Source organism: Filicampus tigris, chromosome 9 (genome assembly GCF_054856515.1).
Source record: "Filicampus tigris isolate MCC_2025a chromosome 9, RoL_Ftig_1.0, whole genome shotgun sequence".
NCBI classification, from domain to species: Eukaryota; Metazoa; Chordata; class Actinopteri; order Syngnathiformes; family Syngnathidae; genus Filicampus; species Filicampus tigris.
The window spans coordinates 20,869,031-20,885,232 of record NC_141225.1 but is presented as its reverse complement, the minus strand read 5'-3'; the positions used below and the strand labels follow the sequence as shown (position 1 = coordinate 20,885,232).

Genomic DNA, 16,202 nt, shown 5'->3' with positions numbered 1-16,202 from the left:
CGTAGATGTTTACCTACTATTCCAATTTTATAATAGCACTAGTAGTACTATTAGCATGTCAACTAGTGGGCTTTGCCTAAGTACTAACATGTCGTTGTCCCGACTAGTATGCCCAAGTTGTCCAACGAGTGAAGACAAAGCTTTATTGAAAGCTGTTTGTGCATTTCCTCATTATCTTTGATAAGGAGGTTACAAGTGTATGGCACATACCTAGTAGGTGGACCATAGCACAGTAGGCCAAAAAGGCATGGGATAAAACATTATTGGAAAAGACAGTCATTCTGCTAACTAGTGCATCCTACTTGTTTTACCAGGGTATAGATTTTTTTAAAGAGTGAGGAGAAAGAATGTACAAGTAAATGGTACCTGAAACTGGATGTGAAGGATATTTGATAAATGCTTTGTTTTTTCATAGAATAGTGCCAGAGTTCCTTCCTGTGTTGTTCATGTGCACTATTTGGTCGGTAACTAGTGTAACTGAAAACTGTAGTGTAAAGCTAGCTGTAGACTGAAAACATTTGGGTTTGACAGCAACAAATGAATATGAGCCAAGAGTTCAAAAATGTTCTTCAGGATTTATAGAATGCACCAATGACTTTAATTGCTTTAATATTGCCAATACTGTTTGCATTTTAATGTACCGGTATATAAAATATTAAGTTCATCCCCCACCCCCAAACAAAAAAACATTATGCTTGTTGAGGTCAACAACAAATATGCCAACATCAGCGCAGTAATGGAAGTGTTTATTAAAAAAACTCTGGAATATTAAAATTCATTTTAATCCAGTCAAGATGGGGTGAACCGTGCCTCGGTGTTGACATCTTGCTCCTGAAAGAAAACAACTTATAATTAGATGAATATTTTAACATACAGTAAATGTACATACTGTATTTTAGCGCTCTCACTTGATTGAGTTTCTTAAACTCTGCAACTTGGAAGAAAATGTGTTCCAATATGTGCTTTGCATCCCTCTGATCTTTGTCCAACTTGGGAGTCACGCCCAGAATTTCACCACATTTCCTGATGTAAAATTCAAGGTCGTCATCTGTGCCTGCAAAGACAACCAGGTAGAAATGTTAGCATTATCCCTTTAAACATCAGCTGTCCATCCCTTTTGGTTCATAGACTGAACTTACATTTATTGGTGAGTTGTGCTAGGCGCACTTTCTCTGAAGAGAAAGCTTCATCTAAATCAAACAGGTCCAGCGTTGGTGGGGACAAATCGCTCAAGATTGGAGGAAAGACCTGGAAGGTAAAAACGGTCATTTAAATCTGCTGCCTTGGTCTACGTGTTATATTACATATTTAAATTCAGAAGTAATTAACTTGCAATTCTCGGTCATTCAGTAGAAGAAAAATAACTTTTATTTTATTATTATATTTTTATTTAGTCAAGCACCTAATGAAGAACGACATGATCAAAGTGCACGATAAAACTACTCAAACACAGCATATGCAGCCAATTACATAAAATTAACTTGAATGAATGAAAAGTGCTCATAATAAAGTGGCTTGGGGTTAGACTTGAACACGATCAGCGCCATTGTCGCCTGATATTTATTTGGTATTTTGTTCCATAGTGGTGGTCTAACATGTAATCAGCAAAAACGCCTGATTAGCACGCTAAAGCTATCGCAATAAATACTTGATTCAGTCAGACAGAGGTAGATCAATTGACTGACACGTTATTAAAAAACCCTGAGAAATGCCCGTTGATCTGAGCAGTCAGTGAGGTTGATGCCGGGATCATCGTTAACTTTCTGAAAAGCACAGGGCACGAGTCCCAGTTTGTTTGAACCTTTTTAGCACCTGGGGGTGATAACGTTTAACCAGCAAATTTACTTACTTATGCCACATCTGTGTGTATGAGCTAGGAAGGAAGACAGTACACGCGGACACAACCACGTTGTTGTCAGACAATTGTTGATGTCCCCAATGTGCTAATTAGTTCTGGTGACTGAAAGGTACCAGTATGTACACGTCTGTAAACACAGGTCACCGCAACCAATTATTTAACCCTGAGCACATCTAACAGAGAGGAGAGAAAAGTGTATTTCTATGTATCTAAAATTATACAGCCTACAGCCCAAAACTTAAGAAGAGTTCACCCGTTCCAAATAGACCCACTGATTTTGCCTCCGACAAATAAATACAAATGACTTGGTGAGGCAGCTCAATTACTGTTTTACAACTGAATGGACTATTAAATACAAAGTCAAAAAAACATGTCTTTACAACATTATGTTCTATGTGCCTCCACTAGTCTAAACACGGCATTCTGATTAATATTGAATTTGTGGATTATGAATTAAGAAGCAAAATCCAGCCATATTTTAGCTATCTCAGGGGGCGGCCATTTTGTCACTTGTCGACTCAAAATGACATCACAGTTGTCCTGTTGCCTCAGGTAACGCCCAATCACGGCTCAACTTGGTTTATATACCAGCTCTGACACCCACCTCCAACTATCAATAAGAATAAAATCATAAACACAACTTAAACACTCTGTGTAAAAGGGACTACATTTAACTAGGAAAAAGCAAAGCCAATGAGATCAAGAACATGGAAATAGTTAAGTATTGATAGCGGATCGAAGTCATACCACAGCTTAACTGATTGAGACTGAAAATGAGGAATCTTAACCAATAGAGCACATATGAGGAGGTAAGGATCCTCACAATACCTGAAAACGGGGCTACAGGGCATTTTTTTCAAGTGTATATTGCATCATTAAGTCATGAAATACAACTCAAGTGTCATTAGCAAATGTTGTGATATAATACAGAGGACGAGGAATGCAGAAGAGATACTTACAGCAGGTTGCAACTGAGGCAGAGGGGTTTCAAACTGGGGTGTGATCAGCTGAAGTGGCTCATCTTTGACATTCAGATGCTTATACACACTGTGGAAAACAGGACATCCTTAAGGAAAACAAAAGACAGAAGGAAATCTGTAGTGCTGTAATACTGTCATGCTTCCAACGCACTGCGATTTTACCTGAGGACTTGGGGTAAAGTGTCTGTTGACAGACTGAAAAAAGAAACATCCAGAAGAGAGGTGAAGTCCCTGGGGTTTTCGTCACCCTCTTGGAAGTACTGTGTGAGTTGTTCGGACAAACACCCAATGTGTGGCAACATGGTGTAATCTGTGATCTAGATTGATATTTAAAAAAAAAAAAAAAAAAAAAAAGGCAGCTGTTTTCTATGCACTTTTTGTCAGGTCACGGTCTTTTCCCACTGAATTGCACTGACTCACCTCTGGGTCTTCTGCATCAATCTGATTCAGCTGAATAATATCAGTCATGAGCCACTGGAGCATGACACCCTGCAGTGACAAAGTAGAGTAACAGCATAAATAACTTTTTTTTCATTATACGACTAATTTAGGTGCTCTTTGAGGAGATACATTGTACATACACAGCCATACTCACCAGGATTTTACTGTTTTCCTCCTTGTCTATAAACTGATCGCTGAACATGTGGCAGGAACCAACTACAACTAATTTGCCTGTCCCCTAAATAAGACATGAATCACCAGATAAACAGCACTCTGCAGGTATTTGCTGTAGTGAGTACACAACGACTATTTAGAGTACTGACCTTTCCTTGATAGAAGGCCACGACAGGCCGGTGGAGGGGGAAGCAGATGGAGCCAGTTGAAAGAACAGCCACTGCAGGCTTCATTACATTCAGTGTGGCACCATATGGGTACACAAATGACAGAGCCCTGCATGAAGACAGAAATGCTCAAGGTATTAAAAAAGCGGTAAAATGTAGCATTCAAATGAAAAGAATTATATAGGGAAATAAATCATTTACTGTGTGTTATTTCCAACATTGTCATCTTCAGTTATTCCTGGCATCGATTTGCCAGCAGCGCGGCTGATTTCCCTACAAAAGAACAATGCAGATTTTGTGAGTTCCAAAAAAAAAACGATGATATAGACAATATACATTTGTATATTCAAACCTAGTAACACACCTATTCAACACACCATCAGACACAAGTGCTTCCTTAGGATGATAGTACTTGTAGTACCTGGTCCGAAAAACGGCATCTGTCGTATTGCAAATTGACAAAACCACACATGAGCAAAAAGATCAACTGACAACCGACAACTGCAACAGTGACAACAAAGGTTGTATTTATATATACCGTTGTTAACCATAATTCCAAACTCTTCCAGAAGAAAGTTTATGTTTGTGTCAAATTTCTTTTCTCCCCCTTCCCCAAGCATGACCAGGATATTCCCTCCATCATCCAGGTAGTGTTTCAATACTTCCAGCTGAAAGAAAACAAGACAGCAGTATGACATCCTGCCTATACAGGTCAAGCAACAAGTATAATTTGGTGCGGGCAACCTTACTTTTAAAAAAATATTTTCCACTATCCCCAAACAAGGGAACAATGTTTATTGTGTAATCAATTACCAATTTTCTTTTGATAATCTAACCTCTGATGCTGTAAACTTCTCTCGTGGACCTGCAGTTATCCACAACTTGACACCTTTCACTTTGTCCGATGACAACTCTTCCTTCATACTAGAAGAATCATTTATCACAGAAAATTATTATTTCCAGCCAATAGTTTTACACAGAAGACAAAAAGCCTGACACACCGACCTTTGAATTTTCCACTGAGTCCTAATGTGCTTCTGTATGGATTTGTATCCATTGCTGGTGGTAAACAACTCTCTTTTTGAGGCGTTGAAGACAACAGTATTGTGTTGTTCCTTCTCCATGATAATAGCAAGGTTCAACCACTATACCACTATGCATTCGCTCTTATAATGGTCTAGTTATCTACGATTAAATACCGACAACCTATATATGTATTGCTATATAACACTTGTCTGTATCAAGTTAGCACGTTGGTCCGACAAAAAAGGGTTGGTTAAACATTATCTTGGTTTGGACTGTTTCGGTAAACATTCCGCCAGGGGGAAAAAAAAATACAGGTTAGCAAAAATATTTGTTAAACGGAGGTGTACATTATTAGCTTTGAGGCTAATAGGTTAGCATACGTTAGCTCTCGGTGCTCCTCACCAATGTGTCTGCTCAATTCTACCTACATCATCATCAACAGGGCGGCATACGGTTTCGTTAACACGAACACGTTTTTAATCGGTAAATGTAGATATCCAAATGAGTTGATTGTTTCGAGTTAACTGTTAGGGAAACCGGTTACCATGTACGCTACTAGCTTAGCAACCGTTTCTTCGTCGTCGTCTCATCCCGGGTTGCCAGATCCCATCGACAGTTTTCAGCCAAAATAAAAGCAAAACCCACTAACGCAGTATAAATAAAAGGTCCAAAATTACAGTCGCTCTAGAAATAAATTGTTAAATTCGTCGTAGAATTATTACATGCGTAGAACACGCGAAATCTTCGGACAGACAAAGAATTACGAAAACAGCTTCTCCACAGACTGGAATCCTACAACCAAATAACCAACCCAGATTGCATTACCCAAAATAGCCTATGGGCTTCCGTACAACTGTTTTACGTTATTAAATAAAAACATTATGCGCTGTACAAACTAATGTTTAAAGTCTGTAAAATATATGTAAACCCATTTACTGAAAGTACTGGATATATACACGACTCTTTGTTAATGTGCACTAACAAACAAAAAAAAAAGCAAAGCCAAACAACAACAACAACAACAACAACAACAACATAATAATAGTAATAATAATAATAATAATAATAATAATAATAAACTATCATACATGGTTATGATAACATTTGATTATTATACAGTTCATAGGATTGGAGGACATTTTCTGTGCCCTGAACCCCATCAAATTTGAAATGATTAATTTGCAAAATACAGATCAATGCATTGGTGAGATGTCCCCAAAAAATGTAAACATTGCTCATATAAATATCATTCATATAAAAGTGAACATATAGTGCACCCCCATTTTCCACCCTTTTGATGACGAACTTTATCAAATGAGGTTTAAATCAGCTTTTAGTATGATTCTGTTGACATATCTTGTTCTTGACCAGCATAGCAACTACACAGCTAGCATGTACTCATGAGCAAAAACGATTTGATTTGCAACCGTTACTTAATTGCAAGCCTTTTAATTTAAGGTAACACACAAATCAAATTAGTATTTGAATAAGATGAAGTTTATTCAATTGGAAAGAATTTATTCAGCAATATTTTTAAGCGGTTTGGATGATGAATATGAATGTTTTTCAGATATCCTAACAGCTAAGAGGTAAAAAAAAAAAAAGTCAATTAAAGTGATTGATTGGTTTATTGTTGAGCTGGACGAATTAAAATTCATTTAATATAACATTTAAAAAATATATATAAAATGAATGGATCTTCATAAATGTTGGAATAACATATACAATCCCATTAGGAGTGTTCTCCGCCCCCTCTCGATGACTTGCTCTGCGTCCAGCTGGGTCAATTAGCAAGTATCCGCAACAGTTTAAAGCCATCTGGAGCATATCGCACTCACTCACTGGCTGCCAAGAAAAAAAAATGGAAAAATCAGTTCTTCTTAAAGGTAAGCTAAAAAAAAACTTTTACCCACGATGGAGCTGAATCAGTCTAATCAGATCTTTGACTTCTTCACTCTATTTTAGAAATGAGCAGTTTTGACTATTTTTCGCCATCGGAACTGGATAGAAAGTTCTTTGGGGAACAGAGTTTGCCTTCTACTTTGTCACTGGGCCAAATGTCAAGATCAAGCATTTCATCTGATGGGCCTGATGTCAATCCATTGATCCAGACTTCTCTCAGCTTGTCGACCGATCCAGCATCTCTGTCTCACGCATGTTTCCACTATGACTTGAACAGTCAAGAGACTGAAAACTGTCGCCTGTTATTGCCGTTACAGGGCAATTCGTCCACTCCCTGCATCCTGAAAAAGCCGAAAAATGCTAATTTTAACCAGTCATGCAGTGACCTTACTGCCTCTAGAATGTCTTTAGATGTGTCTGTGATTAAACCAGACAGCAACAGCCCAAAACTCAGCACGGAGTCGAGCGCTTTGGAGCTGTGGAGTCCAAAACTGCATTCTGGACAACATTCAAGACCCGAGGTTTCTCCTTGACCTGATTAACCCCTCATGTGTACTCTCAAATGAGAAATGTCGATTTTAAAACAGGTGGTAATAAAAGTTGCTATATAAGTTGGTTTTAAATATTCTTAAAAATACTCACCAGTCCATTTTTTTTTTTTGAGGCCATAACTGCATCGTCACATCAGTTTAATCATTGTCATCAATTTTGCTGATTAGCAAATTTGAATATATGCAATACAACCTTTGTCATAAAATATCTGATTTACCGTTAGTAAATTCACGTTTACCATTATGGGTTTTCAAAAGATCTTGGAAGTTTGAAAACCTCCCATAAAACAATCTATTAAGGATATCAAAACAAGACGGTGTTATTTCATTGTGTTGTAGAACTGATGCACATCCCACTTGAAAGAAAACTCACTATCTGCAATTGTTTTTTCTTTAATCAACCCGAATAACACTTGCGCAGCAACTTTTTGAACATCTATGTCATTTCATATTCCTGCCATTCAGAACTGATATTACAAGGGTCATCAGCAGTGCCAGTATTTACATTGTGCAGTGTTAAAGTGATTGACAAGTAAAATGAACATGATGATCAAGTACTCAGCTGTGGTACCAAGATAAATGTATGGTCCCCTGACATTCCCTTTGTCAAATCTAAGCATTTGGGAGCCACTGATGGACTGTGTTATTTTACAGGTGTTCCCGTCTGAGTTTTGTTTCTATAATAGAAAACTTTCCAAGCTGATACTTGTGATATGTTGGTGTTATACTGAACTTTAAATAATAAAAATAACCTAAAGTGGAAGTCTACCCCCCCAAAATTGTTCTATAGGCCTTCACAAGTCTAAACACAGCATTCTGATTAATATTGTGTTTGTGGAATATGAGTTAAGCAGAAAAATGTGCACCCACCTTTAGCCATTTCAGGGGGCGGCCAGTTTGTTACTTCTGTCGATTGAAAATGGCATCACAGTTCCTCAGTGCTTAATTACCAATCACGGCTCAGCTGTTTTCTGAGCCATGATTGGTCGTTATCTGAGCACGGAGCAACTGTGATGTCATTTTCAGTCGACAGCAAGTGGCAAAATGGCCGCCCCCTGAGATGGACGAAAACGGGTGGATTTTGCTTCTTAACTCCAATTCAACAAAACAATGTTAATCAGAATGCCATGATTACATGCATGAGGTGCATAGACCATATTGTAAAGAAAATTTGGGGGTTGACTTCCACTTTAACTGAAATACTTCATTTCCATACAATAAATATTTGCCTAAATAAAACAAATGGGGAAAAAAATCAAATTACTTTGATATGAATGAAAAAATATATACAACTTCAAAAGAGGGTAAGAGAGGTGATTATAGTTTGCTGGTCTCAAAAACTTGTTTGACTCTCAGGACGCCTTCCTGTGAACAAGAGGCAGCCAGCACCCCATCTCTTCTCCACAATCGGCCTTGAACCAGTCCTCTACTGCCCCCTGTATGACCAAAATTTAAAAAACACGTTAAGTATGGTGCCATTGAAGCTAAAGCAGAAAATCAGTTTTGGAATTAACTTATAAAGCACTAGGATAGCAGTTGTGGCAACATTTACGACTAAAATAGCATGCAGTTGTGACCTCTGTTGAACATATTTGAAACATAGGTTAGTTGGACGGGAAGAAATAAGCACACGTCTCTTACTGCAAGGTTCGTGACTTTTTTTTTTTTAGCAATCGTTTTCCATGACTTTTCCAAAACCTTTCACTTAATCGTTTAACAGAATGAATACTTACTTGAGTATTCTGAATACATTGCATGCATCTAGAGTGCCAACCAACAGAATCACAAATCCTGGTAAGTGATGAAGATGCTGACCTGCCCATGGACTCTCACACTCGTACAACATCCATTCATCACTGCGGAAAGTGTTGTGGAACCACATGGCATGGTCCAGGGAGGCTGAGAACTTGACCCTGTAGTTGGGGTAAGGCAGTATTGCAGTTGCCAGAAAGGCAAAATCGGACACATAGGCAGCCACGCAGCAATGCAACTTCATGTTGCCTTCACCTGTGCAAAAAGACACAAATCAAATGCAACACAGTTCCCTTTAAATTCACCGAACATTGAAACTGCTTTGATGATCATCATCCAACTGATAAAGGCAACTTTACCAATGTATCCCTTGGCTCGCACCCAATAAAGTCTCTTCGGCTCTTTTCCAGCGAGCCTGTAAAACTGTGAAGGGTTGACTGGCTTGATCTCAATAGGGACTTCTATTGCCTGCAGTTTGTTAAGGGCTTGTCTTAAATTTTCAGCCAGGTCTGGTTTACTGCAAGAGACAATTGGACAAATCATACATTAAATGAAACCTATTTTCATGTAGAAATGTGTGTGTGTGTTAAGTGAGGCTACATACAAACGTTGCTAGCTGCTTCAAGACTGCAAACTACTTTTAACGGAATTTAATGCCGGCTAAAGAGTTGGAAAAATTACAGTAACAGCAACATCCACCTTTTCCATTGTAATAGAGTTTTATCCGCCACATATGATTTGGATCCATTTCGCACAGGAGCTTCAGTAATCACTTTTTGTAATGTGAATTTTAACAATTACGTTTTTTACCTGAGATAAAACTGGATGAGTTCCTCGACAGTAAGGAGCTCTTCAGGCTTAGGGGCCACTGGCATTGTGAACTGGTGTTGCAACGGGCTTGGCTGTAACATTTGGAAAGATGCTTGGCAGATTAGTATCGGCTGCCCGTGCTGGATGGCCTTCACAGAGCGCACTGTAAAACTGCGACCATCTCTTGTGCGGTCTACCTGGTACAATACAGGGGCCTTAGGATCTCCTAACATAAAACACAAGATGAGGTCAGCTGGGAGCAAACTGTAACTGTCTGAACTGAATACAGAATAAAAACAAAAAAACAAAATAAAAAACAGGAAAAGGCCATCTGCTCTCAGTTTTACTAGTTTCATCCATTCATGCTATGCTAAACAGGAAATGCTAAATGATCAACCTTTTAATGACATTACCAATTCTTGATGGTTCTAAACTCAAATGAGCGCTACAGACGATGAATGGATGTAACTAAATACATATTGTGATCACATTAGAAGTTGCAAATGTTTTTGTTTTTTTTTAAGTGAAGGAGCACATAAAAAACAGATTTAACAAAAAAAATCAAAATCGGACATTATGGCCTTAGACCCATGTCTGTGGGGTAGATGTGATTACTACTATGATTACATTTGATGTCTCGGCATTGACGAGTGAACCGCAATTCCACTTATCACATACTTTACACTTTAAAATCAGGCTACATCTTACCTGCTCGTACAAAGTAGCAGTGTAGGGAGTGTGCATACAGATTATCACCGACAGATCTGGCAGCAGCAACAAGGGCTTGACCAATGATTTGTCCTCCAAATAAACGCTGACTCCGGGGTACCCAGTGATGTGTCCCCCTGAGGAGAGAGAGAGTAGGATCACAACTAAAATATTGTAAAGCCATTTCACATGCTCCAAGGCAAGATGTTTGAGCAATGTACTATCCTACAAGTGCGCAGCGCGCTGAATGGACTACAGGCATGTAAGCACTTCTAAGGTGGCATGTTAACTTCCGCAACGCATACACATGCTTGTATCTAAACATTCTTAGACATTAACTTGAAACAACTGACCGACTTAAGAGCTGTCAACGTGCGACGTACTGGCCTATGGCCTACAGCCAAGCTACCTGTACAGGTCTACGTCGAGCTTCTCCACGTTTAAAACACTGGTAACAAGGACGCTTCTCAGGTCCTGACTGTATTCAGGCGCAGGACTCCCAGAGTTTGGGTTTTCATCTTCTGATGGCAGCTTTGCAATTGCTCCTGTTGTAGAATCAGTACAACGGGTACGATCAAGTTTTTCTTCCGCCATGTTATCCGACCGACGGACCTCTAGCTTGATGCGCAGGTGCGGGAAATCGCTGGCTGCGTTCGAATAAGCTCGTCATGAATCCTTGCAAAGCCACTTCGCATTGCACACCGTAGGTCAATTCCGATTTTTTTGACCGTACGTGGCTTGTATCAGATTTTTTTTTCATGCAACGTAACAGTAAAATTATTTTTTATTTTTATTCTATTATTTTTTTTAAATCCAACCATGGCCTGTTTCTGTATGTGTAAATCAGATATGTATCCGATGCATCTGCAGGATGGACGCTGAGGTAGCGCATATAAGCCCAATACGTCATCTAAAGCAAAATATGACTCACAAACGCCCGCGCATCTGCAGTTTAATTTGATATAATTTGGCTTTAATACATTTTACATTCAACTTTATTGCACCCCATTAGAAACAAACATAAATTAAAAAATGGACATCTCAAATCAACTCAACTGCATTCAATTAGTTGAAAATATTTAATAACAATTAGGCCTACATGCAGGGAAATTATACATAAAATGTTGTTGTGACTTTCGTCTTGTCCCAGTCGCTACAGAGAGCCATTCGCATGACTTTAGTTTGTTATCAACCCCCCCACACACACGCCCTTTTAGACCGCGGATGCCCTTCCTGGTTCTGACGCAACACATCCCAGCACTGGGACCGGTGTACATGTAATATGCAATACATTACAGTATATTGTTTTCACAATCATATAGACCCTCTGAGTAAAAGAATGCGGTGTGAGCCGGGACGAAAATTAGTTCAAACATCTTTTGCAATGTCAACAAAGGTGACATTTGAGGTATTTTTGTGTGTGCGTGCGTGTGTGTGTGTTTTGTTTTGCCCAAGACCTCCACAAATGGTTGGTTTTGTGTAATTTTTTTCGCAAACAAACATACAGTACATTGAAGAAAGCAATTTATATGTCCTATATTGTTGACAAAAAGTGGTTAATAGTGTTAAGTAGCTGCGGCTGTACGAGTGGTACTTGAAGGCGGCATGATATGCGACGCGCGTGATGACTTTCCTCCGCGCTGCTTCTCAGCGACGACCAGAAGCCGCAGCATCGCACAGGTCCAGCTGCATTATTACATCGTCTGCACCACTTGCCGGCCAGTCACCTTGGCCGGCGGTGGGCACGACTGTTGCCTTTGCTTTACGAACATTCTCTTTATCATGGCATCGTCGGACTGCCTGGGAGATGATTGCGTCTTACAGCGAGGGAGATCTCAGAGTGACCCGAGCAGCACCACCGAGCTCCGCCTGGGTGAGGCGCACCAAGCAGGTAAGAGGAGATGGGGCGCCCACGTATTCGCTAGCTCAGTCATTAGCAGCTTGGTTAGGAAATTCTACTTAATGTTGGGGATCATACATTTGCAGCGCGTCGACATATCGACTACATATCACATCACATCACAGCGAGGCACGCTGGAGAGCGTGCGTCACGTTCTACCTGGCAATTTGCCCCGTTTTGTATGCCCCCTTAGTTAGATGATGCAATTTTCGCAGTATATTTATTATAATTTGCATAAAAAGAACAGATGCCCGTCCGACTGGTATGAGAGCATCCAATCAAAACTGAACTGATTTCTCCTTGTAGTGCTACTGGAATGCACCAGGTTGCAGATCAAACCCACATATATAATAATAATGGTTTATATTATGCTTCCCAAGTCCCTCAGCGGAGTTAGCTGTCATCCATCCATTTAAACTAACTTCTTTTCTCTCATAACACCAATGTATGGCTGCAAGGCCGCTTTCACATGAGTCATGATGATAATTTACGCACAGAAGTAATATAAATCAATATAATGTAAATGAGTCATTGTTTTTTAATTTATTTGGTTTATAGATTGGGAGCAAAATCTATCATCACATATGGCTTGCAGAATGTGAGTTGAAGCTGATGAGAGTGCTCCTTGTGTACTTGGTAGTTTCCATGGTGATATAAATGGCAGGAGGCAGTACTTGGCATTCTAAATGTGAGCTGTCATGTGTTTGTTCCACTGACTGGACATTTTGCTCCAGAATACACATAGTGTAAAACAGCGAGATTATAGCTGTTAAATGCCACAGACTGAGAGTTAATTTTTTTCTGCAATTTGTGCAATTAACACAAATTGAGTTGATCTCCAGGTTTCCCTGACATTTTGGTAGTTGCATCTCCACAAACTGCGTAAGTGGCATCAATTGTGTCTAATCCGTGGCCAGCGGTCTGTCTCAACAAGAAAGTTGAAATCTGTCAGGATGTGTATTTTCATATAGTTTGCATGCTTGTGTGGGTTATGGTTTCCAGGTACTCAAACATTTTCTGAACTCTAAAAACATGCACGTCAGATTCATTAAAGACTCCAAATTGTTTGTAGTTGTGAAAATGATCTGAATGATTGTATAAGTCAGTCTGGTAATTAACTGGTGTTTAGTAAAGACTGTCTCATTGAGTACATGTTTATTTCTCAAATTCTGCCGATGAATACGGTGTTATCCTGTGACTGATAAAGGCATACAAGCATAGCCAATTTGCTTCTGTATTTTTCTGTTTTCCCAGAGACAGAGAACAGAGAGGATGTTCAAGTACTCTACACTAGATATTGAGTCCGTGCCCTCCATTTTGAATCCAGTACTTGACACTTTGTAAGGGCTGTCTTGGTTATATAATGTGAAACTGGCAGGATCGCCCTTTGATGCATCATTCTGTTAACTGTAACTCAACTTCACAGAAAGCCTCCAGTCGAATTGCAGTAGAAAATTTTATTTGGAGTTTATGACTCGTGCAGGAAACTGTGAGGATAATAATACAGAAGTAAAGTGTCACATGCAATCCTTCTGTTATCTCTGCTTGGAGATCAGCTAATACTTCTGTAGCAGTAGTAGAGCTTACTTGGCTCTGTTTCCTGGAAAATGAGTGAATACTTACAAATACAGTAAGAATACATCGTGTTTTACAACAATTCGTAACTATGTGTATTTGGTAACATACCTATGGATGAACTTGCAAAGCTTGCAGTCTTTGTCGCCAAAGTGCACACGAACGATGCACCGGATACAGTCAGTGAATGGGGGCGATGCAGCATCTCAAAATAGCCACACTGCCTCTTTTTATTCTTGTTCACATCATGTTTCTGCAGCAACCCGCTTTATCCTTGATCGTTAGCTAGCTTTTTATGGTTTATTCATTGTGATAATAACGATATACCCTTTGTGCAGCCTCAAAAGTTTATATAGGATTGATGTACAGTGCGCTCATCGCTGGGAGAATTTCCATCATGTCCGCCAAAGACGCCAAGACATTACCAACAACCAATCAGAGGAACGTTGTTTTCGATATTCCATTTGAGGGGAACCGTGAGCCAAGCCAAGCAGAGTGTATTTACATATCAAATCCTGTGAGAAATCAGCTCGTTTATTTCAGAAGTTTCTGACAAATCAGTATAGCTTGAAAAGGGTGTCCTGGGCATTTCCAACATGAAATTATATTGTAAACCCGATAAAAGGGAACAGATTGAAAATAAATAGATAAATAAATAAATAGTGGCATGGGTCCTTTATATTTTTCCCCATGTAATCACAGCCTTAAACTTACATTTTGACGTCACTCTTATTTCGGTACATGAGACCAGAAACTTGGTTGCCAGAGACTGAGCAAGAATTTCTCTTCCAGCCACAAGAACATACTCTATTTCACTGATATCATTCGTTCTCAATAATGAGCTATGTTAGAGACGAATAAATGCATTAGTGCGATTGAAACATTGCACAATTGAAATATTGCAATGTTCTGTACTAGCCACTGTATTTTAAACACGTAATGAAAGGACCAGGACAATGACGCGTTCATTCAGCTGAATATGAAGGGTTGTTGTATGCACTTATGACTGTATGCCAAGTATGGTACAATGAGTGCTACTCTCCACTGAGCAACCTACTCATAAGGCAGCAGTTGCCCTTTATAACAATGAAAGGTGCATTTTAGTTGATATTTAATGGGAACCTTGCAATGAAACGCAGCATGTGAATCTTGGACCCCAAACAACGGAAGCGTGGAACTGCCAACGCGCAGCAAACAGTTTTGACTGGGCTATATCATCCGAATGTACTGCAAAGTGGTTCGAATGTATTTATAAAGTCATTCAATTGATAAAATGTAGGCCAAATGTGAAAAACATAGCATTTTTCCACATTATGCCACGGGGTATTGACACATGCATGCGCAATTGTGCTAGCCCCCAAAAAAATGACAGATATCCCCATTACGTTTGAGTTTTGACGCTAACAATTCAATGATATAGAAAACAACATTCAATATTAGCAGCATTTTCTACAAACAATGTTTCATTTTCACTGTTGGTGAGCTTCATCCTGCCCACCTGTGAAGTGGCTGTAGTGCACAATTTGCGCTGTGGCATTCTGGGAAAAAAATATAATGTTTTTAGCATTTAGCCTACTTTTCTTACCAATATGTTCAAATTATTATACATACCACAGCTGGACGTTCCAGCTATGTGACAGACCGGTTCGTCTATCCGCCTATGACCGACACCCATTTTGTAGGCGATAAATGAAAGACGGGAAACTTAAAAAAAATAGATGGACTTAGCATAGGCGGAAGCACATTTTTTTCCATCTATGTAATGGTCTATAGTCTATGGCAGCGGTGAGGCTTCCATGCCACGGTGAATCTGTCATATCAAACTTCACTCACTCAAGAGAAATGCTATGCATACAGTAGGTCTTAAAATGCCCGTTGTTGTGTTTTGGTGTAACGATTTTAACCAACCAGTTCTCAAACAGCTCTTGTCTTTAAAGCCATTGATTTTTAGCACTACATTTTCACGAGTATACATTTATTTATCTTTACGAGAGGAATATTACTTGACTGGTCAAAAATCTGTAGATGAAACTTGCCAAGGAATTAAGTGTTTTGCTCAGTATGAATATTTTGTACCCCTGCAATGAATAAGATATAGATCCCACACTGTAATCGAATCCTGACCTTTGAATCATTTTTTCACAAGGTTAGTTTGTGAAGCTTTCAATCAATCAGAAGCAATACATCATACTTGAGTGCTGCAGTGAATTCCAAAGTATTTTGCTGCAATTACTCCACAAATGAGCACTCTAGATCCTGCTGCTCTAACCCACATTTCTGTATTCCCTCCCTGGTGGCGCAACACACCCACCATCCATCGTATCAAGTGAAAAGGATGAAGGACCACACCAGTGACAC

At 39.3% G+C, this 16,202-nt stretch overlaps 3 protein-coding genes across 4 annotated transcripts in view; 1 reads left to right on the top strand and 2 right to left on the bottom strand.

The window, feature by feature from the left end:
* Positions 1–725: 725 nt before the first annotated feature.
* Positions 726–8,026, bottom strand: ift52 (intraflagellar transport 52 homolog (Chlamydomonas)). Of its 2 annotated transcripts, none has more exons than XM_086040193.1 (13): positions 7,970–8,026; positions 4,457–4,544; positions 4,159–4,288; positions 3,985–4,060; positions 3,822–3,893; positions 3,603–3,729; positions 3,434–3,517; positions 3,259–3,327; positions 3,001–3,155; positions 2,818–2,905; positions 1,140–1,248; positions 909–1,054; positions 726–831 (listed from the first exon to the last, which is right to left on the bottom strand). In XM_086040193.1, exons 2-13 carry the CDS (start codon positions 4,541–4,543, stop codon positions 790–792), a joined length of 1,185 nt encoding a protein of 394 aa, XP_085896319.1. In that variant the 5' UTR covers position 4,544; positions 7,970–8,026; the 3' UTR covers positions 726–789. The 2 variants fall into 2 exon arrangements, with proteins under 2 accessions (XP_085896319.1, XP_085896318.1); XM_086040192.1 differs by lacking the exon at positions 7,970–8,026 and adding an exon at positions 4,626–5,461.
* Positions 8,027–8,065: 39 nt separating this feature from the next.
* Positions 8,066–11,058, bottom strand: acot8 (acyl-CoA thioesterase 8). The gene is made up of 6 exons (XM_086040194.1): positions 10,779–11,058; positions 10,370–10,506; positions 9,662–9,887; positions 9,211–9,368; positions 8,915–9,106; positions 8,066–8,535 (listed from the first exon to the last, which is right to left on the bottom strand). Exons 1-6 carry the CDS (start codon positions 10,961–10,963, stop codon positions 8,417–8,419), a joined length of 1,017 nt encoding a protein of 338 aa, XP_085896320.1. The 5' UTR covers positions 10,964–11,058; the 3' UTR covers positions 8,066–8,416.
* A 351-nt stretch (positions 11,059–11,409) lies between these two features.
* The window catches only part of phactr3b (phosphatase and actin regulator 3b), a 28,619-nt gene continuing 23,826 nt past the window's right edge, over positions 11,410–16,202 (top strand). The window contains exon 1 of the mRNA XM_086040189.1: positions 11,410–12,260. Within this exon, the coding sequence (XP_085896315.1) occupies positions 11,975–12,260 (286 nt within the window). The 5' untranslated portion in view covers positions 11,410–11,974. The remainder of the gene's footprint in view (positions 12,261–16,202) is intronic.